The sequence below is a fragment of the Ochotona curzoniae genome, unplaced genomic scaffold (assembly GCF_017591425.1).
Source record: "Ochotona curzoniae isolate NIBS_2020 unplaced genomic scaffold, NIBS_Ocur_1.0 contig_2321, whole genome shotgun sequence".
Classification (NCBI taxonomy): Eukaryota; Metazoa; Chordata; class Mammalia; order Lagomorpha; family Ochotonidae; genus Ochotona; species Ochotona curzoniae.
The window spans coordinates 6368540-6390863 of record NW_024465421.1 but is presented as its reverse complement, the minus strand read 5'-3'; the positions used below and the strand labels follow the sequence as shown (position 1 = coordinate 6390863).

Here is a 22324-nt window from a genome sequence, read left to right as displayed (position 1 = left end):
ACAGCCAGCCTTCTAGTTCTGGGAAGGCCAGACATGAGCTGGCCCCTTGGAGAGACGTCTGCCAACCAGCACAGCCGGCTGGCCAGCTTCCCTCCTGGCTTGTGGCAAAGGCAGGGCAAGCAGCAACATGCGCGACCTGCCCGGCACCACAGGGCAGAGGGTCTGGGCCAACCGCCTCCTTCCTCTAACTTGCCTGGCCTGCACCAGCTCTGTGCAGGCCCTGGGGCTGGGGAGGGGTGAGCCAGAGAGTGAGTGAGTGAGTGAATGAGGTGTGTGTGTGTGTGTGTACAGAGATGATGCAGGGATGATCAGAGGGAGAAAACAGCCAAGCCCCATTAAGCAGTCCAGTTCAATCCCATAAGCTCATCCCTAATGCTATCTAGAAACAGGCCTCCGGGCCGGCGCCATGGCAAAGCAAGCTAAACCTCTGCCTGTGGCGCTGGAAGCCCATGGGGCGCCAGTTCGAATTCCAGCTGCTCCACTGCCAGTCCAGCTCTCTAACAACGCTTAGGGAAGCACTGGGTCCTGGCAGGCCCTGGGGGACCCCAAAGAGGCTCTTGGCTTTGGATCACCTTGGCACTGGCCTTTGCGGCCATTCAGAGTGAACCAGCAGATGATCTCTCGCCTTCCCTTTAACACTTTTAAACTAAAATTTTTTTTTTAATTAAAGAAAGAGATGGACCTGGCGCGAGAGCGTAGTGGTTAAAGTCCTTGCCTTGTACATGTCGGGTTACCAATATGGGAGCCGGTTGTAATCCTAGCGGCCCCACTTCCCATCCAGCCCCTGCTTGTGGCCTGGGAAAACAGTCAAGGAGGAGGCCCAAACCTCGGGACCCTGCACTCACGTGGGAGACCTGGAGGAGGTTCCTGGCTCCTGGCTTTGGATTGGCTCAGATCCAGCCGTTGCGGCCACTTGGGGAGTGAATCATCAAATGGAAGACCTTCCTCTCTGTCTCTCCTCTCTGTATATCCGCCTTTCCAATAAAAATAAAATAAATCTTAAAAAAAAAAAAGAGTAGATGAAAAAAAAAAAAGGTTGGGGTCCAGTGCGGTACCCTAGCGGCTAAGTCCTCACCTTGTACGCACCAGGATCCCATATGCATGCCAGTACTAATCCTCCCGGCCCCGCTTTCCATCCAGCTCCCTGCTTGTCGCCTGGGAAAGCAGTCGAGGAGGTCTAAAGCCTTGGGACCCTGCACCCGCATGGGAGACCCAGAAGAAGCTCCTGGTTCCTGGCTTCAGACTGGCGTAGCTCCGACCACTGCAGCTGCTTGGGGAGTGAATCAACGGATGGAAGATCTTCCTCTCTGTCTCCCATTCTCTCTGACTTCCCAACAAAAATAAATCTTTTTTTTTTTCTTTTAAGATTTATTTAATTTTATTATAAAAGCGGATATACAGAGAGGAGGAAAGACAGAGAGGAAGATCTTCCGACCGATGATTCACTCCTCAAGTGACAGCAATGGCCAGAGCTGAGCCAATCCGAAGCCAGGAGCTCTTCCAGGTCTCCCATGAGAGTGCAGGGTCCCAAGGCTTTGGGCTGTCCTCGACTGCTTTCCCAGGCGACAAGCAGGGAGCTGGATGGGAAACAGGGGCGCTGGGATTAGAATCGGCTCCCATATGGGATCCCAGTGCGTTCAAGGCAAGGACTTTAACCACTATGCTATTGTGCCGGGGCAATAAAAAGGAAGGAAGGAAGGAAGAGAACGAGTAGCGTGAATACAAGTTACCTGGCTCCACTGGCAGAGGAGGAGGATCCTGGGGGTAGCATCTGCGGTCCCAGGTGGGAGAGGCTGGAGTGGAAGTAGAAGGGCTGGCTGCCCGCGGCCGGAACTGCTGTGCTCCAGGGGTTGGTTGTGTTCAGCCTTGGTGCGGACCGGGCTCCGGAAAGGGCAGGCTTGTTGTAGGGGGCAAAGGCCTGGTGGCCCCCAAAGACGAAAGCAGTCCTGTGGGGCACCTGGGGGAGTGGGTAGGCGGGGAGGCTGGTCATAGAGTGGCGGTAGCGGGCTGACACGGGGCCAGTTCCACTGCCATGCAGGCACTGTTGGCAAGAGCAGGCGACTCCTGCAGGGCTGGGCGCAGAAATGAGAGTGGTCACCGGGTAGGGCATGCCAGCCTGGCGCCGCACACTCCGGCAGAAGCTGGAGGTCTTGTTGGTTTGTGTGTGGGTGGTGTAGTTGACGGTGTAGTTGTACCCCAGGGGGGCCAAGTCCACAAGTTGGGTGCCCCTGGCCACCTGCTGCTCCAGGTAGTCACAGACACTGGCCTCATAGGCCGTCCAAGAGCCGTCGTCACCCAGCCACTCCCACACGATGCCTTGGCCCGGCGCCGAGTGCTGCGGGAACAGGTGCCTCCGCACAGCGCGCATCGTGCCTGTCGGAAGAAGGAACAGGATGCATGAACAGCTGATCTGCTGGCCTCTTCCTGCCCCCAATCCTGGCACAGGGACTCCAGGCTCCCAGGGGGCCAGAAAGCAGAGGGGATTCATAGTCCCTGGCAGGAGGAAGGTGCCAGAAGCACCAGGTCAATCGTGGCTCAGGCCTGATGAGGCTTTCAAAGTTGTTTTCAGGGGCTGGTATGTTGGCTCAACAGGTTAATCCTCTACGTCCAAGTGTCAGGAATCCATATGGGCACCAATTCAAGTCCCAGCTGCTCCACTTCCTATCCAGCTCCTTGTTTGTGGCCTGGGGAAGTAGTAAAGAAGGGCCCAAAGCCTTGGGACCCTGCACCCACATGATCCGGAAGAAGCTCCTGGATTCGTATCAGCTCAGCTCCGGCCGTTGTGGCCATTTGGAGAGTGAACCAGCAGATAGAAAATCTTTCTCTGTGTCTCTCTCTCCTCTCTGCAAATCTGACTTTCCAGTAAAAATAAGTAAGTCTTTAAAAAAAAAAGAAAAGAAATGAAGGAAACTAAATCACCCCTAACGCACAGCAAGCATGCCCACCTTCCTGCCTGCTTCCACAGGCACGCAGCCATTCTGGAGACGCACCTGCTGCTTACACACAGGACGCTTCAGAAATGCAGTTAAGAGGTAAGTATAGGGGCAGGGCACTGGCACAGATGTGCCTGCATGCATTACCACAGCACCTGTGTGAGACCGGTTGCTGATCCTGCCTCCTGCTGATGTGTCCTGTCTGGGAGGCAGCAGAGGAAGGCTCAAGGGCCTGTCTGAGACCCTGCCACCAGGTGGGACCCTCACCTACAGCTCTAGCCCCACCCTGTCTTTGGAGTGAACCAGTAGATGGAAGATCTCTCTCTCACTCTCCTGTCCCAGCAGATAAAAATAAGTAAACATCCAGAGAGAACGCTTGGTGCAGAAACTTCTGGAATCCAGGAGCAGGTTTTGCCCACACATGTTCCCTGATCTTTGGAAGTATCTCCCTGCCAGGCTCTGAACACCGTCTTGTTCAGCTCAGCCTATCACCTACATGGATGAGCCCTTCCTGCCGACCCCTCCAGCTGCAGCTATCCAGAAACAGCCTCTTGAACTCACTCAGCGGACTGCAAGGGCATGAACTTGATGCTAAAGACACCACTTGGGGTGTCTACAACCCCATCAGAGTGCCCGCGTTCAGGACTTGGCTAGGTTCCTGCTGCCAGTTTTCGGCTAAGGTGCCTGGAAAACAGCAGGGCATAGGTCAACTCAACGAAGCCCCTGCCATCCCCATGCCCAATCTGGACTGAGTCTCTGGCCCCTGGCTCCAGTCAGGTCCGGCTCCAGCTGCTCAATGAGGCAGTGAACCAGCGAATGAGAGCTCTCTCTCCTCTCCAAGTAAACAGATAAAATTTTCAAAAACTAAAAATAAACCAGACCTAGAGATTGAGGAGAGAAGGGGACCAAGGAAACTTTCCATTTAGGCTGCTCCATTGGAAGTGCTCCAAGAGAAGTAGCCAGCAGGGGTTCCCCGCGACCACCTTCCAACAGCTCTCCCCATCTCAGCCAGGGTTGTGGATGCCACTCCTCCACCCCATAAGTCTCCTCCAAAGACTGGAACATACCCCTGGACGCTGGTTTCAGGGTCTGGGTCACTGTGGATGGACAACAGAGCGGGCCTGCTGCCACTGCTGCTGTTTCGGCAGGAGTGACCCTCTGTGTCGGTCACTTTCTGCTGAGCTGCGGGCTGCTCAGGGTATCTCTGGTTGAACATCTAGCCAGCGGATGACAGCACCCCTGCCTACCTTGCTGTGACAACCTCCAAACTATCAAGGTCCCGACCATAACCTCTGACTAAGAGCCTGTGTGTGGACTCAGGAGAGGGGCTGCTCCACAAGGTCGTGTGGCCCCATTCTCATTACTATGGATTGGGCCGACACCTTGGCCTAGCACACTAAGCCTCCACCTGGTATCCATTGTGGGCGCTGGTTCATGCCCCAGCTGCTCCACTTTTGACACAGCTCCCCACTAATGCACCTGGGAAAGCAACCAAGGGTTGTTCAAGTGGCTGGGTCCATGGTACCCTTGTGGAGACCTGGAAGAAGCTCCTGGCTCCTGGCCAGAATGGCCCAATTCTGGCCATTGTGGCCATTAAGGGAATGAATCAGTGAATAGATGATTTCTCTCTCGGAAACTCAGCCTTTCAAACCAGAGAGGCTGGCATGAAACCCCACAGCTCCCTCTCCCACGTGCTGCTTCTCTCAGCACCCTCCTTCCTGCCAGGAGTATGCCTCACAGGCAAACATGAGGCAGCATGACACACCTCAGCAATGCGACCCCTGACAAGCAGACCACCTCACGCAAAGCAGGTGCTCAGATGAGCAGCAAAGGCAGCAGCATCTTACCCGTGTCCTGCCGGAATTGGGTCCAGTTTGGGAGATCAATGATGTACGGGGCCAGCGACGGGTCAGCCTGGCCCAGGGGGATGCTGTGGGCCAGATTGCCCAGTCCAAAGCGCTGGCCTTTCTGCTGGACAAACTGCTGCTCAATGAAGCTGCAGACAGCGGCGCTGTAGGGGTGCCAGGTGCCCAGCCCGTCCTGCCATTCCCACACAGCCACAGCCACGGGGCTGGGATACACCTGTGCCAGGGAAGGGCTTGGGGCCATGGCCATTTTCCCTTGGACTCCTCTGCTTTCCTAAATGGCTTCAGACCACTCTGGGCTGGAGTCTTGGGGTCATTGCTCAGTGCTTTCAGCAGACCTGGAAATCATAAAAACATAGCAGTTACCAACATGCACCATGAGAACCGCCTTCCTCCGCCCCAGTTCAAGGGGGGGAAATTAAACCTCTTCCATAATTGCTCTCAACCCTCACCCCTTGGGAGTGCCACGAACCAAGTGCCTGCTTCTGCCATTTTGCCCCAAGAGTCAGGAAGAACTCAAAGTCAACTCCACAGTCCCTGCCCACCTCTGCGCATGCTCAGAAGGGGAACTGGTGTCAATCCCGGGTGCCCAGACCTAGCCCAGCTTCTCGGCTGCTGCCACCCAATCACTTCTGTGTTGTGCCTGTTTCTGAGTCACCCCAAGTCCCTGGGCAACAAGGCTGTGACGAACCCTCATCCCTGAGGAGAGTTCACAGTTTCCAACCAGGCAAGTATAAGAGGTATGGATGAACACTCACTATGCTACAAATGAGAAAATTCTGGGTCTCCAACAGGATTAGGGGCTTTCCGACTCCCTGAGGGCTGGCTGGCAATGCTGAGACTGGGAGCACATTGCTCTCAAGGGCCTTTTGCTGGGGGGGGGGGGGGCGAGACACATTCTGGCTCCTTCCGCTGTGTCTCCCGGCTGCCCTGGAGGCAGCCCCAGGCAAGAAGCAGACGTCAGACACAATAAAGTCCAGTCCACCTTGGCCTCCAGCTCCCGGAGCCTTGTCTTCCAGCTGTCTGCCACATAGGATCCCACTGCTCCTGCCACTCCAGTCACTTGCCTTGCAAATCCTGTGCCTCCCTCAGGCTCAATCTGCGACTCCCAGGAGGCTCCCCAGCCAGCCACACAGGCCAGGGGCCCACATCCCTCTGCTGTACTCCTGCCGCTGTCCTTTACGCTGCCCTACTCCGTAAACGGTTCAACAAGGACGACAAAGCCACCTCCGCCCCAGAGGCACTGGCGTCCACACACCATGAACTCACCGCACACTCACACCTTTGAGCTCTCAAAGCTTGCTTCCTCACCTTTGGCAAACAGAGCTGCCAGCATCTAGCCTAGCACTTTCCCTGGGGAGTCAGACACATAGGTACGTGTGCTGATCATCTGCTCCACCCCAGGTGTACAGCAGCTCCGCCATACCAACCCACTAGCAAGTCAAGTGCAATGATAGCCACTGCATGCAGCCCAGAACACAGGCCGTGAGTCAGGTCCCAAGAGTACACCTGTGGGTATGTGCTAGGCCAGCCTAAGCCACAGAGGCCTCTGCTGAAAGCTCAGATCCTGCTTGCCAGAGGAGTTCTTGGGGTGGGGGCAGTTAGCCCAAATGCCTTGGAATGGGCAGGCTGAGCCAAAGCCCACTCTCAGAAGGCTCTGCAATGGCGGTGAGATACTAAGCAGAATAGAGTTGCAGAGCCAACTCCTCCTGAGGAGTCTCTCACTTCTCGGGCAGCTGGGGCCTCCTGTATCATGGCCCACGGGGTGTGCTCCAGCACGTCTGTACATCCCCCAGTGAGTCAACACACACACACAACTTGGCACAACTGCAGGAACACGCAAATACCAGCCCAAGCTTACGGGAATGCATGCAGCTCCCACATGGGGGGGAGGGCTGAAGGGAGGCGGGACCCATTACAGTCTGGACCCTGCTGGGGCACCAGAGATCCATCAGGCAGATGACATGCAGGCAGGCAGGCCTCTGGGAGGCAAGTCCCTGTCCCCACTCAAAACCAAGCCCTCAAACTTGGGACCTTAGTTACCCACATCCAATCCAGCAAGTTCTAGAACATTCTGAGAACCCTCTCACACCTGCCGGGCATTTATCCTGCAGATACATATCACCACGCAATCACCCACCTTGCCCCATCCTGCTCCCAGGCCCTCCATCTCAACCCCTCACACAGCTCGCTCCAGCCTCATGTGGCTCCACTAGCCGGGCAGGGCTGCCCTGACTGGTTTCCCTATTTGCTCCCCAGCAGGAGCAGGAACCTCCACAGAGGCCATGGAGGACTACAGGCAAGGTTCTCAACTGTCCAATCACCCAGGAGGTCAGAAGCCCCAGCAGTCAAAGGAAGGGGCAGGGCTGAGTCTGCCCAGAAACGCCCACGGGCATCCGACTGGAACCCAGTCATTATGCTCCATGAGGCAGCCACAGCACTCCTGAGGTGCAGATCAAAAACCTAATTTGTCTCAGTTCTTAATCACAGGGGCTGTTTGGGGTGTTCTTAATTATGAGTAGTAGCAGTATAATTGGCTGCGGAAAAAGCTTCAATTTCAAGGCAACCTAAACACCTTACAATACAAGAATTCTTAAACAAATTACGACACATCCGGGCCCATTGCGATGGCACAATTCACTAATTCTCCACCTCGAATCACCTGGATCCCATATGAGCACTGCTTTGTGTCCCAGCGGCTCATTTCTATGCATATTCCTGCTTGTGGCCTGGGGAAGGAGGAGAGGATGGCTGAAAGCCTTGGGACCCTGTACCCACAAGGGAGACCTGGAAGAAGCTCCTGGCTCCAAACAAAACAAAAACTACGGTACTTCCTAATGTTAGGAGTCAGTCTTAAAAAGTTCAGGTCCCAGCTCAGTGGCCTAGAGGCTAAAGTCCTTGCCTTCAATGTACTGTGATCCCTTATGAGCACCAGTTCTAACCCCAGTGAGTCTGTTTCCCATTCCGCTCCCTGCTTGTGGCCTTGGAGGGTGGTCAGGGATGTCCCAAAGCCTTAGGACCCTGCGCCAGCATGGGAGCCTGAGGAAGACCCTGGCTCCTGGCTTCAGATCAGCTCAGCTCTGGCTATTGCAGCCACTGGGAGTGGGGGGGTGAATCAATGGACCAAGAATCTTCCTCTCTGTCTCATTTTTTTTTTTATATATATTTTTATTGGAAAGGCGATATACAGAGACAGAGGAAGATCTTCCTTCAGATGGTTCACTCCCCAAGCGGCCGTAACCGTTGGAGCCAATCGGAAACCAGGAGCCTCCTCCGGGTCTCCCACATGGGTGCAGGGTCCCAAAGATTTGGACCATCCTCAACTGCTTTCCCAGGCCACAAGCAGAGAGCTGGATGGGAAGCGGGACTGCCGGGATTAGAACTGGCGCCCATATGGGATCCCGATGCGTTCAAGGCAAGGACCTTAACCACTACACTATCATGCCAGGCGCTCTGATTTTTCAATAAAAATAGATAACTTTTAAGTTCAAACTGTGTCAGTACTGTGGCTTAAGCCACCACCTGAGACACCAGCAACACATATGGGTGCTGGTTAAAGTACAGGCTGGTCTACTTCCGACCCAGATGGAGCGCCTGGCCCGGCCCTGGTAGTTGTGGCCACTGGGGAAAGGACCGAGCAAACAGTGGATCTCTCCTTGCCCCTGTCCCACCTGGTAACTCTGTCTTTCAAACAAAAACCTTTCAAAAGTAAAGTAAAACTAAATGAATAGAGCCTTAGGATAAGGCTCCAAACAGGTTGAAACAGAGGCTGTGCAAGTGCAGGCACCCCGAGCTCGGAGCTGTGGGGTGTGCCACTGACCCAGCTCCCATCATACAACCTACGCTCCTGTCTGGTACATTGCCAGCCAGGTCAGCCAAGCCTCAGCTGCCGCAAAGGAGTGAAAGCCACGGGCATGACTATTTACAGAGACTGACAGGGAAAGCAGTCAAGGCTGGCCAGCTGCCTAGGCTGTTGCCACTCACTTGGGAGACCCACATGAAGCTCCCAGAGTCAGCCTGACCAAGCCCTGGCTATTGGAGACAATCTGGAGGGTGAACCAGAGATGGAAGATTTTTGACTCTCCTTGTAACTCTAAATAAATAAATTTTATTCGAGAGATTAGAACCATCGGAATAAATAAATCTTATTTTTTTTAAAGATTTATTTTTATTACTATTTTTTTTTTATTGGAAAGGTGGATATACAGAGAGGAGAGACAGAGAGGAAGATCTTCCGTCCAATGATTCACTCCCCAAGTGAGCGCAACGGCCGATGCTATGCCGATCCGAAGCCAGGAGCCTCTTCCAGGTCTCCCACGCGAGTGCAGGGTCCCAAAGCTTTGGGCCGTCCTCGACTGCCTTCCCGGGCCACAGGCAGGGAGCTGGAAGGGAAGCGGGGCTGCCGGGATAGAACCGGCGCCCATATGGGATCCCGGGCGTGCAAGGTGAGGACCTTAACCACTTGTGCCACCGCGCCGGGCCCGGAATAAATAAATCTTTAAAACATAAAAAGGGCCCAACATGTTAGCCTAGTAACTAAATTCTACCCTTGCACTTGCCAGGATCCCATATGGGAGCTGGTTCATGTCTCAGATGCTCCACTACCCATCCAGCTTCCTGCCTGTGGCCTGGAAAAGCAGTTGGGGACAGCCCAAAGCCTGGGGACCCTGCACCCACACGGGAGACCTGGAAGAGGCACTGGGCTCCTAGCTTCAGATTGGTTCATCTCTGATCACTGTGGCCACTTGGGGAATGAATCAAAGGACAAAAGATCTTCCTCTGTCTCTCCTCTTCTTTGTATATCTGCCTTTCCAATAAAAATAAATCTTAACAAGTGAGCATGGGGGGGCCTGGTGGCATGGCCTAAAGTCCTCGCATTGAACACGCCGGGATCCCATATGGGCGCCGGTTCTAATCCCGGCAGCTCCACCTTCCATCCAGCTCCCTATTGTGACCTGGGAAAACAGTCGAGGACGGCCCAAAGCCTTGGGACCCTGCACCCGCGTGGGAGATCTGGTGGAAGTTCCTGGTTCCAGGCTTTGGATTGGTGTGCAGCACCGGCTGTTGTGGTCACTTGGGGAGTGAATCATCAGATGGAAGATTTTTTCTCTCTCTCCTCCTCTCTGTAGATCTGACTTCCCAATAAATAAATAAATCTTAAAAAAAAAATTCAACCTGCCTCATTCCTGGAGCTCTGTGTGGGACAGGGACCTGCAGAGCCACAGCTCCCAGCTGACCCATCACCACAGTCAGGGCCTTCCCAGGCTGCTTACAGACAAGGTGGCTTCTCCAAAGACAGGGAAAGCTTAGTTCTGAGCACACACTGATCAAAGCAATGCCTAGGGCCCAGCATGATGGCTCAATAGCCAAACCGCCACCTTGCAAGCACCAGGATGCCACACGGGTGCCGGTTCCATCCAGCTCCCTGCTTGTAGCCCCTGGGAAAGCAGCAGAAGACAGCCCAAAGCCTTGGGACCCTACATCCGCATGGGAGATCCAGAAGAAGCTCTTGGCTTCAGATCAATTCAGCTCCAGCCATTGTAGCCACTTGGGAAGTGAACCAGCAGACGGAAGCTCTGTCTCTAATGCTACATGCCGTTCACGATGCAGATCCCAGCAACATAAAACTTTGTACAAACCACCTCCTCCGGAACCAGGAACCTGCTACCCAGTCAGAGGACAAAGTCCTGGCTCAAGGGCCTACCAAAAGGCCAAAATGAAGGAACAGGGGACGCCATGGCAGGTGCAATGACTGCCATGGGGGCTAGGTATGCACCAGGCGCAGTCTGGCAACCTTGTAAGTACTCTCATTTCATCCTGGAATCCAGAGAGACAGCGAACACGCACATTTTATAACCGCAGAGAAGTGAGAGCTGAGGAGGATTAACTTACCCAAAAGTACCCAGGGTCGGAGCAAACCAGATCTCTTTCCAGACTCTTTGTCCTCCTGCAGCCAGACAGAAGGGACCCTTGGATCACCAACCCCGGACAAAAGGGGCTCAACGAGCATTTTCTGGTTCTTTATTAAAAAAAATAGGCCCCAGCACAGCATGATAGCATAGTGGCTAAAGTCCTTGCCGTGCACACGCTGGAATCCCATACAGACACCGGTTCTAATCTCGGCAGCCCCACTTCCCATCCAGCTCCCTGCTTGTGGCCTGGGAAAGCAGTTGAAGACAGCCCAAAGCTTTGGGATCCTACACCCGTGTGGGAGATCCGGAGGAGTCTCCAGGCTCCTGGCTGCAAATTGGCTCAGCTCTGGCCATTCCGGCGGCATGAGGAATGAATCAGCTGACGGAAAATTTTCCTCTCTGTATATCTGTCAAGTAAGTAAATCTTTAAAAAAAAAGAAAAAAAAACTGAGCAGATGATTACAAATTGAAAAAGCCACATGAGAAGGAAAAAAAAGCAAAAAGGAAAAAGGCCTGATTTCCAAATTCACTTGAAAACCAGAAAGGTCAGAAAGGCGGAGACATTGAGGCAGACCACCTGGACTCTGGTGGTGGTGACCATGCAGGTGGGCAGGCTCCGTGGTGAGCACTCCATTCTGCTGCTGGTCAGGCAACAGCAATGCATAACTGTGAGTAAATGTGTGCGCTCCAGGAAAACCGAGGAACACCTTGGTGGGTGGGGCTTGGCCCCCAGGGCCTTGGCGCACATCCCCACCCTCCCGCCTACGACGGAGCAACACCTCTCTGAACCCACTTCTTCAACAAGAGCAGCTTGCTGTCTCCCGCAGGCCATAGCCTCGGCCACGCCCTGCCGCCTCTGCCCAGCACAGCAAGCATTTCAAACTTTCTCTGCCCTGGGTTATCAGACCCTGGCCTGGCTTCCCCCTCTCCACGCTCCCAGGGGCTCGTGTCTGTACCCACAGTTTCAATAACCTCTCCCATCCATCATGGGAATGGTCTCTCTACCACGGCCAGCCTGCCTGGGCCCCTGAACCCTCAGCTGTGGGGCCCCTGGCACAGCCTACAATGACCAGGCTGATTTATTACGTCCTTTACCCCTATCTCAGCCTACCTACTCACCTCCTAACTCCCAGTTTAATACCCTCTGCCCCATGTCATGTTTCCTACCTTCACCATCGCCCTGCAGGGAGAGCCGACTGCTTCTATTGGATGTACCCAGGGGACCGCTGAGAATAATGACCTTAACTGGGCACAGTGGGAAGGATCAACGGACTAATCCTCCCCTAGCAAGCACCAGAATCCCATATGGGCACTGGTTCACATCCTGGCTGCACCCTTTTCCAGCTCCCTGCCTGTGGCCTGGGAAAGCAGCAGAGAATAGCCCAAAGTCTTCGGACTCTGAACCCGCGTGGGAGACCAGAGGAGGCTCCTGGCTCCTGGCTTTGGATCAGCTCAGTTCTGGTTGTTGTGTCCACTTGGGGAGTAAGCCAGCCAATGGAAGATCTTTGCCTCCCACTCCATAAATATGCCATTCCAATAAAAATAAATCTTTAAAAAAAAAAAAGACCTAACTGTCCACTCCACCAGGACAAACGCTGCTGAGTGGCAAGGATTATGTTCCAGAGAAGACACTGCAAGGGTGGGTGTTCCAGCTGAGATGCTGAGATCCCAGTTGGGACACCGGCTGTGTCTGAGGGCCCGGGCTCCATACCTGCCTTGGCTCCTAAGGTCAGCTTCCTAAGGATGCAGACCCCTCCCCGAGAGGAGCCAACTCACGTGGCTGGATGCCAGCTCCAGCCTGGCCCAGTCTCACCTAGAGCAGGCACTTAGGGAGTGAACCAGCAGATGGCTTTTCAAGTAAGACGCACACACAAAGCTAACTACAAATGAAGGCATTTTATCATGTTATACTTTTAAAATGACTAACCAAGAAAAAGATACCAAAACACCTTAAGAAATGCAGGGGGCCGGATCTTCGGGTCAATGCCTAATCCTCCACCTCAAAAAGCCAGCATCTCATATGGGCACCAGTTCATGTCCCAGCTGCTCCACTTCCCATCCAACTCTCTGCTAAGGATCTGGGAAAAGCAGTGAGAGACAGCCCAAGTGTTTACAGTCCCGTCACTCACAGGCTAGACCTGGTGGAAGCTCCTGGCTTTGGCCTGGCAGCACTGGCCACTAGGGTCCCTGGAGCCATTGAGGTCACCGGGGTGTGAACTAGGAGATGGACACTCTAATTTTTGCACTATAAATTCACCAAAAACACAAAACAAACAAAATCACCAGCATGGCAAGACATATGGAAGCCAAGTACTGTTGTGCCACTCTCCAGTCTGGAAGAGTCACAGCTGGTGTCCTGGTAACAGAAACCTACCAACGAGGATGCTCACCGCTACAGACCAACCAGCCTCCAGTGGGAGTCCAAACAGATGCACCTGACAACACGAGATGCAGATAAGCCTTGGCAAAGCATTCTTTCTTTCCCCACTTAGACGACCACCCTCCGCTGTTCTCCAGGCCCATGAGCAGGGAGCTGGATAAGAAACGGAGCAGCTTCGACCGGAGGGATGCCGGTGTCACAGGACAACAGCTTAACCCACTGTCATTTCCTCACTGACATTTCCCCACAGATCTGACACTTGTCCAAAAAAAAAAAACAAAAAAACAAAAAAAAACACTATTTTCATGCCCTGAGGGCCCAGCACAGCTCCTAGCACAGAGAATCCAGGAGGGGCTTTCCTCCTAGCCCAGGGCCTGGCCTCCTGCTGGCTTCCTTACTGGCCTGCAGTATGTGTGAAGGACACAGATCTTACTCTCAAAGGCTCCCATTCCCCTGCCCCACACCTCCCTAGGGTTCCAGGGTAGCCTAGACAAATACCTGACTCGTTTTGGTACCCCACAGCTCTTGGTAGCCTGCTCTCTCCTCACTGCCTGAGCTGCCACCTGCTGGGACCTGTCACTCCAGCTCAGACACAGAAGCCTGTCCTTCACTAACCCACCATAACCCTTCAGCTGGGTTATGAACAAACTCCAGGCCAAAGTTGTCATCCACATCCAGGAGAAGGCACGCCGCAGGATGGCAAATGCCGCATGCAGGTGGAACTCTGCTGGAACCTTCCCCCCTCCCCCCAACCTGGACCTTGGTGTAACAAAACCCGGGGGCTGGTAACCGATGGGGTAAACCGGTTGACTGGGCTCAGGGTTCCTTCCGGTGGCCAGAGGGGCCCATGCGGCAAGCTGGCAGCATCCTAGTGAGGGTGCCCTGGCTGCTGTATCCAGATGCGGCATAGCAGCATAAAGAGAAGTGAGCCGGTGCTCCTACAGGGGCCTGGCTGGACAGCCATCTGCTTCTGGGAAAACAAACTGCTGGCAGAAGTGCATTCGTAAGGGTGGAGTCCCCCTCAGATCCTAATCTACTGCTGGGTCTCCTCTACCCCACCTACACCCCATGTTGCTCCAGCTTCAGGGCTTTGCAGAGGCTGGCTCCCCTGCAATTGCCCCCCCAAGTCTCAAGTTCAACTCCTTTACAACTTAACTACCACCTTTTTGACCCACTCTTTCCTGCCCCACTCCTGCAGAAGAGGGCGTTAGGGGCACTGGGCTGAGGAGGGTTGTTGGCCCCAGGATTCTCCCAGTTCCTGTAATACTGCCGTGTGGGCACACTCTGCTGTCTTTGCCACCCAATACTGGGCCCCAGAAAAGTAGGGGTATCACCTGGCAACTCGGGCAACGCCCGGTTCAAATGCAGCAATCACTACACTCCTCCCTCCCCCAAAGCAGCTCTTTCAGCGAAAGCATCCTAAGACAGGTTCCACAGGAGCGGCAGCTGAGGCAGGAGGCCACGGGACGTTTATCTGAGGCAGCTGGCATCCACCAAGTAATTCCAAGGCACTAGCTTTCATCACACCCTCCACAGCTTGGTCCACCTGGCTGGGGGGCGAAGGGGAGGGGAGAACATCCCAAGCAAGTAAACAAGCAAGCGGCAAAGTCCAGTCCCCCCTGCCCAACTCAGGGGCTCTCAGCTTCTCTCTCCGGAGCTGCCCCACCCCCAGACCCTGCAGGACAGCCAGCACGGAAGCTTAGGGGGGAAGGATTAATGTGAGTTCCCATCTTAATGCCCAAACGCAAACAACAACAACAACAACAAAGCAGGAAGGCTTGCTGGTAGATTCCGGAGGGGGACAATCAGCTTTGCAACGGAGTGAAGAAAGCAGGGGGCGAGCGGGCGCGCAGGTGTTAGGGCTGGGGGCTGATCCAGATTCGCCAAACAGCCTGGGCAGAGCAGAAGGCACCAGGAGCCTGCCCAAAGTCCAGCGGATGATTTTAAACACCCAAACATTTCACAGAAAAGCTGGGGGGGGGGGGGGGAAAGGCGGTGTGGGCACCCAGGAAATAAACACACCAGAATAAAATTGTGGCCAGACAGGAGGCGGTCGGTTAACAGGACAGCTTCCATGTGCCCCATTTTTTTGTGGGGGGAGAGGGGGAGTCACAAAAAGACCACGCTAGCGGCGAGGCTAGGATGGCGAGCGGATATTTTTTGAGTTTCAAGTTGGAGAGGGGGCTCGACGGGGCGGACCACACACACTTACCTCATCTCCCCCAACCCCGGCACTATGGACGCGGGAGCCCCGCGAAACGGCAGCTTCCGCGAAGGCGGACCCCCTACTTAAAAGAGGAGGGGGCTCCCGGTCCCACGAGGCCTTTCTTCACCCTCAAAAGTGGACCGGGGAAGAACCCCCGCCCCCTCCAGACCCTGAGGGAAGGGGTGCCGTCTGCAACTCACGGCCCAAACTCCTGAGCGCCCCACCCCCAACACCCACTCAGCACACAGTCCTGCCCTGGGCCGCCCCCAGTACCCCCAAATCCCCTCTGCTCCCGATCCCCAAAACACCGGGCGCCCCAGCCACTCCGTCCCAATCCCCCGGGGGGGATCCTGGGGCCCAGCCTTCCCTCAGTCCCACGCCCGCCCCCTTCCGGTCCTCGGCTCGGCTCAGTCTCCCTCCCTCCGCCGCCTCACGCCCTCAGGATCCCTAGTCCCGGCAACGAGCAGAATGGCCGGTCCGCTTCTCTCACCGAGGCGGAGCAGGGACACAAGCGGCGGACACCGACGCCAACGAGCTAGAGCTCTGGTCTCGTCTGGGCAGCGCTCTGGTTTGGAGCTCCTAGAGACAAGCAGCAGCCGGAGTAAAACTCGGCGTCGCAGCTTCCGAGAGCCGCACTGCGCGTGCCCTGAGCGCTAGGCCTGCTGGGAAATGTAGTTCGGCATGGGCTAGGAGGCGGGACCGAGGGAGCGGGAGAGGCACCTGTGCAGGTGTGTGCAGTCTTTATTCACTAGTGAAGTTACTTCTTCGTTCATTGCTGACTCGCTTTTTAATTTTTTTATTTTCTTAAAAAAATTTATCTTTATTTTACTTGAAAGTCAAAATTACAGAGAGTTGGGGAGAAAACAGAGATCTTCCATTAACTGGTTCACTACCCAAATGGCAGCAATAAGTCAGAGTGGGCTGGTCCGAAGCCAGGAATTTCTTCTGGGTCTCCGGCATGGGTGCAGGGGTCCACGGACTTGGGCTATCCTCCGCTGCTTTCCCAGGCACATTAGCAGGAAACAGTATCGAAACTAGAGCAACTGAAAAAAGTGCCCATCTGGGAGCCAGTATCTCAGTTGTCTGTGGGCTTAATGCTCTAAGCCACAATGCTGTGAACCCCAATAGATTTTTTTTTAAGAGCTGCAGACTCATTTAATGTATGGACACTCCGGGTTGGGCAAGCAGGATTTTTTATTTCTTTTGTTTTTAGATTTTCTTAAGTGCTTCGTTTTTCTTTAGTGACAGATTGGAAAATGATATCTACATACTCTAGAAACTCAGAACTCGAGTCAGAACCTAGGCTGTGGGGAACAGAAAAAAAAATCTCAACGTAGAGATAGGAAGGTGCTGGAGCTCTGGGTACAGCCTCCTGGGTGCCCCCATTCTCCGCCCTCCTGGCTGGAAAGGCCCAAATTGGACATCAGTGTGGGAGTCTTGGCTGACTGCGTGACCCTCCGAGGGACAGGATTGCAGGCGACTTTCTCTGTACTGCTCTGGTATCCTTTGAACCCATGTCGATAAATGTCTTCCCTTTTTATAACCTGACGATACAGGCTATATTTATTGGGGAGCAAAAAAATAAAATAAAAAGGAGATCTGATTGTGCTAAGTGAAATAGGGCAGCAGCCAGGGAAAGAATGGACTTTTGTGTTTCAGAGAGGAGAAAGGAAGTGGTGTGTCTGTGGAACCTGTGACCTTCCCAGGAAGTCCCTAGGGTACCTGATGTTGCCCCCCAACCCCCAGAACTTTGCATAGCAGAGGGTCCAAGATAACTTCAGGAAGCCACTTACCCTGCGACCCCAGGTGGCCTTAGGAAATAAGCAGAAGACTCAGCCAAGTTCTATTGTTAAGTTTTTTTAAAAAAAAAAAAAAAAAAAAGACTTTTCAGGATTAAGGGCAGAATAGAACATGTGCTTCCTGCAGTTTTGAAAATCATCCCATGTGATGCCAGGGTTGGGATGGCAGAATGGAAGTTCTTCGGTTTTGGCCTGGCCTGGTCCCTGCCATTGCAGCAGCCATTTGGGCAGTGACCCAGGGTTAGGAAGGGTGTTTTCCTGTCTCTCCTGTCACTCCATGTTTCAAATAAAAATGAAGACATCATCTGCAATGAAACAGTTCCATACAATGCACAGGTACAGGGGGCAGCAAGTGTCCGGGACAACATCCACGAGACCCCAGGCACTCAGGACATAACGTGATGGTTATTGTTAACCTTTTTCTTTTCTTTTTTTTTTTTTCAATTTATTTGTTGGGGTCCAGCACAGTAGCCTAAATCTCTTTGCTGAAGTACTCACCTCACATGTGCCAGGATCACATATGGGCACCAGTTCTTGTCCCAGTTGCTCCACTTCCCATCCAGCTTCCTGTTTGTGGCCCCTGGGAAAGCAGTGGAGGATGGCCCAAAGCCTTGGGACCCTGCACCCATGTGGGGGACCTGGAAGAGGTTCTGAACTCTTGGATGCAGATTGGCTCTGCTCCAGCCATTGTGGCCACTTCAGTTGTGAACCAGCAGATGGAAGCTCTTTTCATCTCTCCTCCTCTCTGTAAATCTGTGTTTTCAATAAAGATACTTATTTATTTATTAATATTTAATATAGTAAATAAATAAAATAAATATTTATTAATGTTTATAATTGCTTTCCCGGGCCATAAACAAGGAATCGGATGGGAAGTGGAACAGTCAAGACATAAACTGGCGCCTATATAGGATGCTGGTGCTTGCAGAAAGGTAAGCCAGTTGTGCCATCATGTCAGCGCCGCTGTCAACATCTTTGATGAATGCTTCCTCTGAAAGGCAAAGGCAGACACAGAGAAAACTTGCATCTGTCGGTTTACTCCCCAAATGGCCCACAAGAGCGGAAGGCTAGACTGCACACTGCAGGTTTAGGCAAAAACTCCTCCCTAGTCCTTCCACACGGCTGGCAGGGACATGAGGACAAGCCATCATATCTGCTGCATCCCAGGATACAGGTGAGCAGTGGCAGACTCAAACCCAGGCACTCTGAGATGCCAATGTCCCCACTTAACCTGCTTAAGCTGCTCCACTTAAGCACTGGACCCAGGACCAAGCCCAGCTGGGGATTGTTGGTTTGTTTATTACACATTTCTGAGCAGCTCTTAATCCCTGGCCTGCAGGCCCCGCCCTCCACTCAGGCATTGAAATGGCCAGCCTGGAGGGGGACACCTTGTGCTGTAATGTCCCAGTCTCCTGGGGCTTGTGCTGCTTGCCCTAGGGCCTGGTGTGCTGGGACAAGCTAAGAATGAATGATGTAGCCCAGAAAAGAATGTGACCACAGGCCAGAAGAGAAAGGGCATGGACTCAGAAAACTCAGACGGAATGTTAATGCACTTGAACCAAATGACTTCCAAAGTGCCATGGCTGGAGGCAGCAAAGAATGGCGAATTTCACACTGGCTAGGAGAGAGAATATTGACTCTTCTCTGTGCAAAGGAATAGTGACCATGCTAGTTCCCCCGGTATCATTACTCAATGCATATATGTTTTGGTGTGTTACACTCAGCATGCATATGCAATAACCTTGCATCCGTGAAAAATGAGAACATATCTTAATAGAATTTTCAGATTTTTAAAAAAGGTTTATTTTCATTTGAAAAAGCAGATTTACAGAAACGAGATACAAAAAGAACTTCCATCCATTGTTCACTCCCCAATGGCCTCAGCGGCCAGAGCTAAGCCAATCCAAAGCCAGAAGCCAAGAGCAGCTTCTGAGTCTCCCATGCGGGTGCAGGGTCCCAAAGCTTTGGCATGTCCTCAACTGTTTTTCCAGGCCACAAGCAGGGAGCTGGATGGGAAGCAGGGCCACTGATACGAACTGGCGCCTTTAGCTGGATTTTTCTGTCTTATCTCCTGTTGCCAGCTGCCTTTCTGAAACCCTGGGGGCCTGCCACGCCCAGCAGACTGCTTCTTCTGACAGCAGGTGGAATGCCGCCCCCACGCAGGATCGCTGATCAAAGGCCAGCTCCATTTTTCTTGTAATTGTGCCCTGTGACTAGGAAGCTCAGAGTTCAGTCTTCCCTGCAACCAGCCCACAGCACCCGCAGTGGACACAGCAGTCAACAGGGAGGGGCGTTGGGGCTTAGCAGGGAAGCCAGCATGCTTCAGCTGAGCACCTGGGTGAAGTCAGCCTCACCCCTCCAGATCCAGCTTCCTGTGGATGCATCCCAGGAGGCGGCCACGGTGGCCTCTGCCTGCCACTCACGGGAGAGACCGGGGTTGAGTTCCTGACTTCAGCCTGACTCCAGGTCCAAAAGGAAGCGGATGGAAGATCCATCTCTGCTTTTGAAATAAAAATGAAAATAGGCTTTCCCCTCTGTCTCAGGAAGCTCAGCCCAGACACCTCCCAGCCCACACTTAGATCCAGCCCAAGCCTTCTGCTCAGCTCAACAGCCCAGCTGTAGCTCAGACGACCTCCTTCCTACCGCACCCCCACCCCACCCCACGCGGCTTTGTGTTACATAAGCCAGCAGTGTATAAGGGAGGGTGTTAGCTTTCACTGAGCCATTTTCTATTCCTAATCACTTACCGCTTTCTGTCTGGGTTGAAACTGTTATGCTTCTTGGTAGCCAAAGGGAAAAGAGCAATGATGTGTTAACACACAATGGAAATGACAAAATTTGGTTAGGGGCTGCCATAGTGGTTCAACAGCTCAACAGGCTAATTATCCACCTGCAAGTACCAGCATCCCATATGGGCATCGGTTCATATCCCACTTCCTGCTCCACTTCCCATCCAGCTTCCTGCTTGTGGCCTAAGAAAGCAGTCCAAAAGCTTTGGGACCCTGCACCCGCATAGAAGACCCGGACGAGACTCCTGGCTTCGGATCAGCATAGCACTGGCCGTTGCGCTCACTTGGGGAGTGAATCATCGGACGGAAGATCTTCCTCTGTCTCTCCTCTCTGTATATCCGCCTTTCCAATAAAAAATAGAATAAATCTTTAAAAATAAAAAAAGGAAAGCAATAGAGAATGGCCCAAGGTTTTGGGACCCTGCACTTGCATGGGAGACCCCAAAGAGGCTCCTGGCTCTGGATGAGCTCAATTCCAGCCATTGCAGCCGGTGGATGGAAGATCCATCTCTCTGTAAAAATCTGCCTTTGCAATAAAATATATATATATATATATTTTTTAAAATGCAGATCAGATTTACAGAGAGGAGAGACAAACATCCTCCACCTGCTGATTCACTCCCCAAGGGGCCACAACAGCCAGAGCTGAGCTGATCCAAAGCCAGGATCCAGGAGCTTCTTCCCAGTCTCCCATGCAGGTGCAGGGTCCCAAAGCATTGGGCCATCCTAGACTGCTTTCCCAGGCCATGAGGAGGGAGCTGAATGGGAAGTAGAACAGCTGGGACACGAACAGGTACCCATTTGGGATCTTTGTGCTTGGAGGTAGAGAATTAACTAGTTATGCTATCACATCAGGACCATGGCCAGGTTCTTGAAACAGTGGTGCGCCTGATGGTGGAGGCAGGGGAGGGCTGGGTAAGGCAGAGCAGGGAAAAAAAACGGATGGGAAGGCTTTTCCTTGTCCTTTTAAAAAATTTTAGTATTGATGTTCTTCACATAGCTGACCAGAATGCAGACCCACAAGGACCATGGAATAGGGTGAGGATGGTCAGGGCATGGGGGAAGATGAGTGGGGCAAACGCTTTCAATTTTCCTTTTTTAAGATTTTTATTTTTTATTGGAAAGATATAGAAGAGGAAAGACAGAAGAAGATCTTCCATTGATTCATTCCCCAAGTTGTCACAATAGCCAGAACTGAGCCAATCCAAAGCCAGGCGCTTCTTCCAGGTCTCCCACGCAGGTGCAGGATCCAAAGGGTTTGGGCAGTCCTAGGCTGCTTTCCCAGACCACAAGCAGGGAGCTGGATGGGAAGGAGGGCCACTGGGATTAGAACCAGCACCCATATGGGATCCTGGCATGTGAAAGGCAAGGACTTCAGCTGCTAGGCTATCTCACTGAGCCCCCACTTTTCCTTTTCTCCTGTATGGGGTGGGGAAGCGGCTGTTCTCAAGAGCCAAACAACATCAACACTGGGTGATGTGGCTGTCCACCGACATCCTTGCTCTTGGTACCCACTTCCCTATGATGCGCTTGCCCATCATGGATGAATGAATGCGTGCTGAGTTCCCCCGCAACTCAACTAGGGCACCGCCCCTACCCAGTAAAGGGCTGAAACCGAGCCGGGCACAGCTTGCTTTTCCCTAAGGCTGACGATGTGGGAGGGCTTCCTCTTTCATCTCGGTAAACAACTCTTGCTCTAGTCTCTGCCCTTCCTCCATCAGTGTCTCCTGCCAACTCTGGCTGCTTCTCTTGTTCAGTATGGGGCGGGGTTCTTATTGACCTGAAAATTTAGCCCTGAAATACAAGAGCTGACGCGGGCGGGTTTTCATATTCCTAGACCTCCCAGGCCCACTCTCTTAGAGGTTTGGGTGCCTGGTTCAACTTTCGTGGTGGCAAATCAACCTTTTACTCAAATTAGCTGATGGAGCCGTTGGAGTGGTGCACCTGGTCCCACAGCCTGCATAGTTATGTGTACCCCCTCCCACCTGCCAAAAAAAAAAAAAAAGTCCCAGCTTGCGGATTCTCCTTTGTGGAAATCCCCAGACCCACGCAAAAAGTCATTGCCACCTTCCTGACCTTAACCCCTACCCCCTTGCCACTATCAAAATTCCCTAGGGGCCTAGTGCAGTGGCCTATTGGCTAAAGTTCTCGCCTTGAACACATGCCAGGATCCCATATGGACGCTGGTTCTCATCCCAGCTGCCCTACTAGCCATCCAGCTCCCTGCTTGTGGCCTGGGAAAGCAGTGAAGGACTGCCCAACCCCTTGGGACCCTGCACCTGTGTGGGAGACCTGGAAGAAGTTCCAGGCCCCTGGCTTCAGATCGGCACAGCATCAGCCATTGAGGTCACTTGGGGAGTGAATCATCAGATGGAAGATCTTCCTCTCTGTGTCTCCTCCTGACTTTGCAATAAAAATAAATCTTAAAAAAAAAAAAATT

At 53.1% G+C, this 22324-nt stretch overlaps 1 protein-coding gene across 2 annotated transcripts in view; it reads right to left on the bottom strand.

The window, feature by feature from the left end:
• Positions 1–15912, bottom strand: part of LOC121151451 (probable E3 ubiquitin-protein ligase DTX2) — a 31790-nt gene extending 15878 nt beyond the window's left edge. For both annotated transcript variants that reach the window (XM_040972833.1, XM_040972834.1), the window contains exons 1-3: positions 15787–15912; positions 4781–5136; positions 1731–2373 (exon numbers count right to left, since the gene is read on the bottom strand). In XM_040972833.1, the coding sequence (XP_040828767.1) occupies positions 1731–2373; positions 4781–5048 (911 nt within the window). In that variant the 5' untranslated portion in view covers positions 5049–5136; positions 15787–15912. The remainder of the gene's footprint in view (positions 1–1730; positions 2374–4780; positions 5137–15786) is intronic.
• Positions 15913–22324: the final 6412 nt, after the last annotated feature.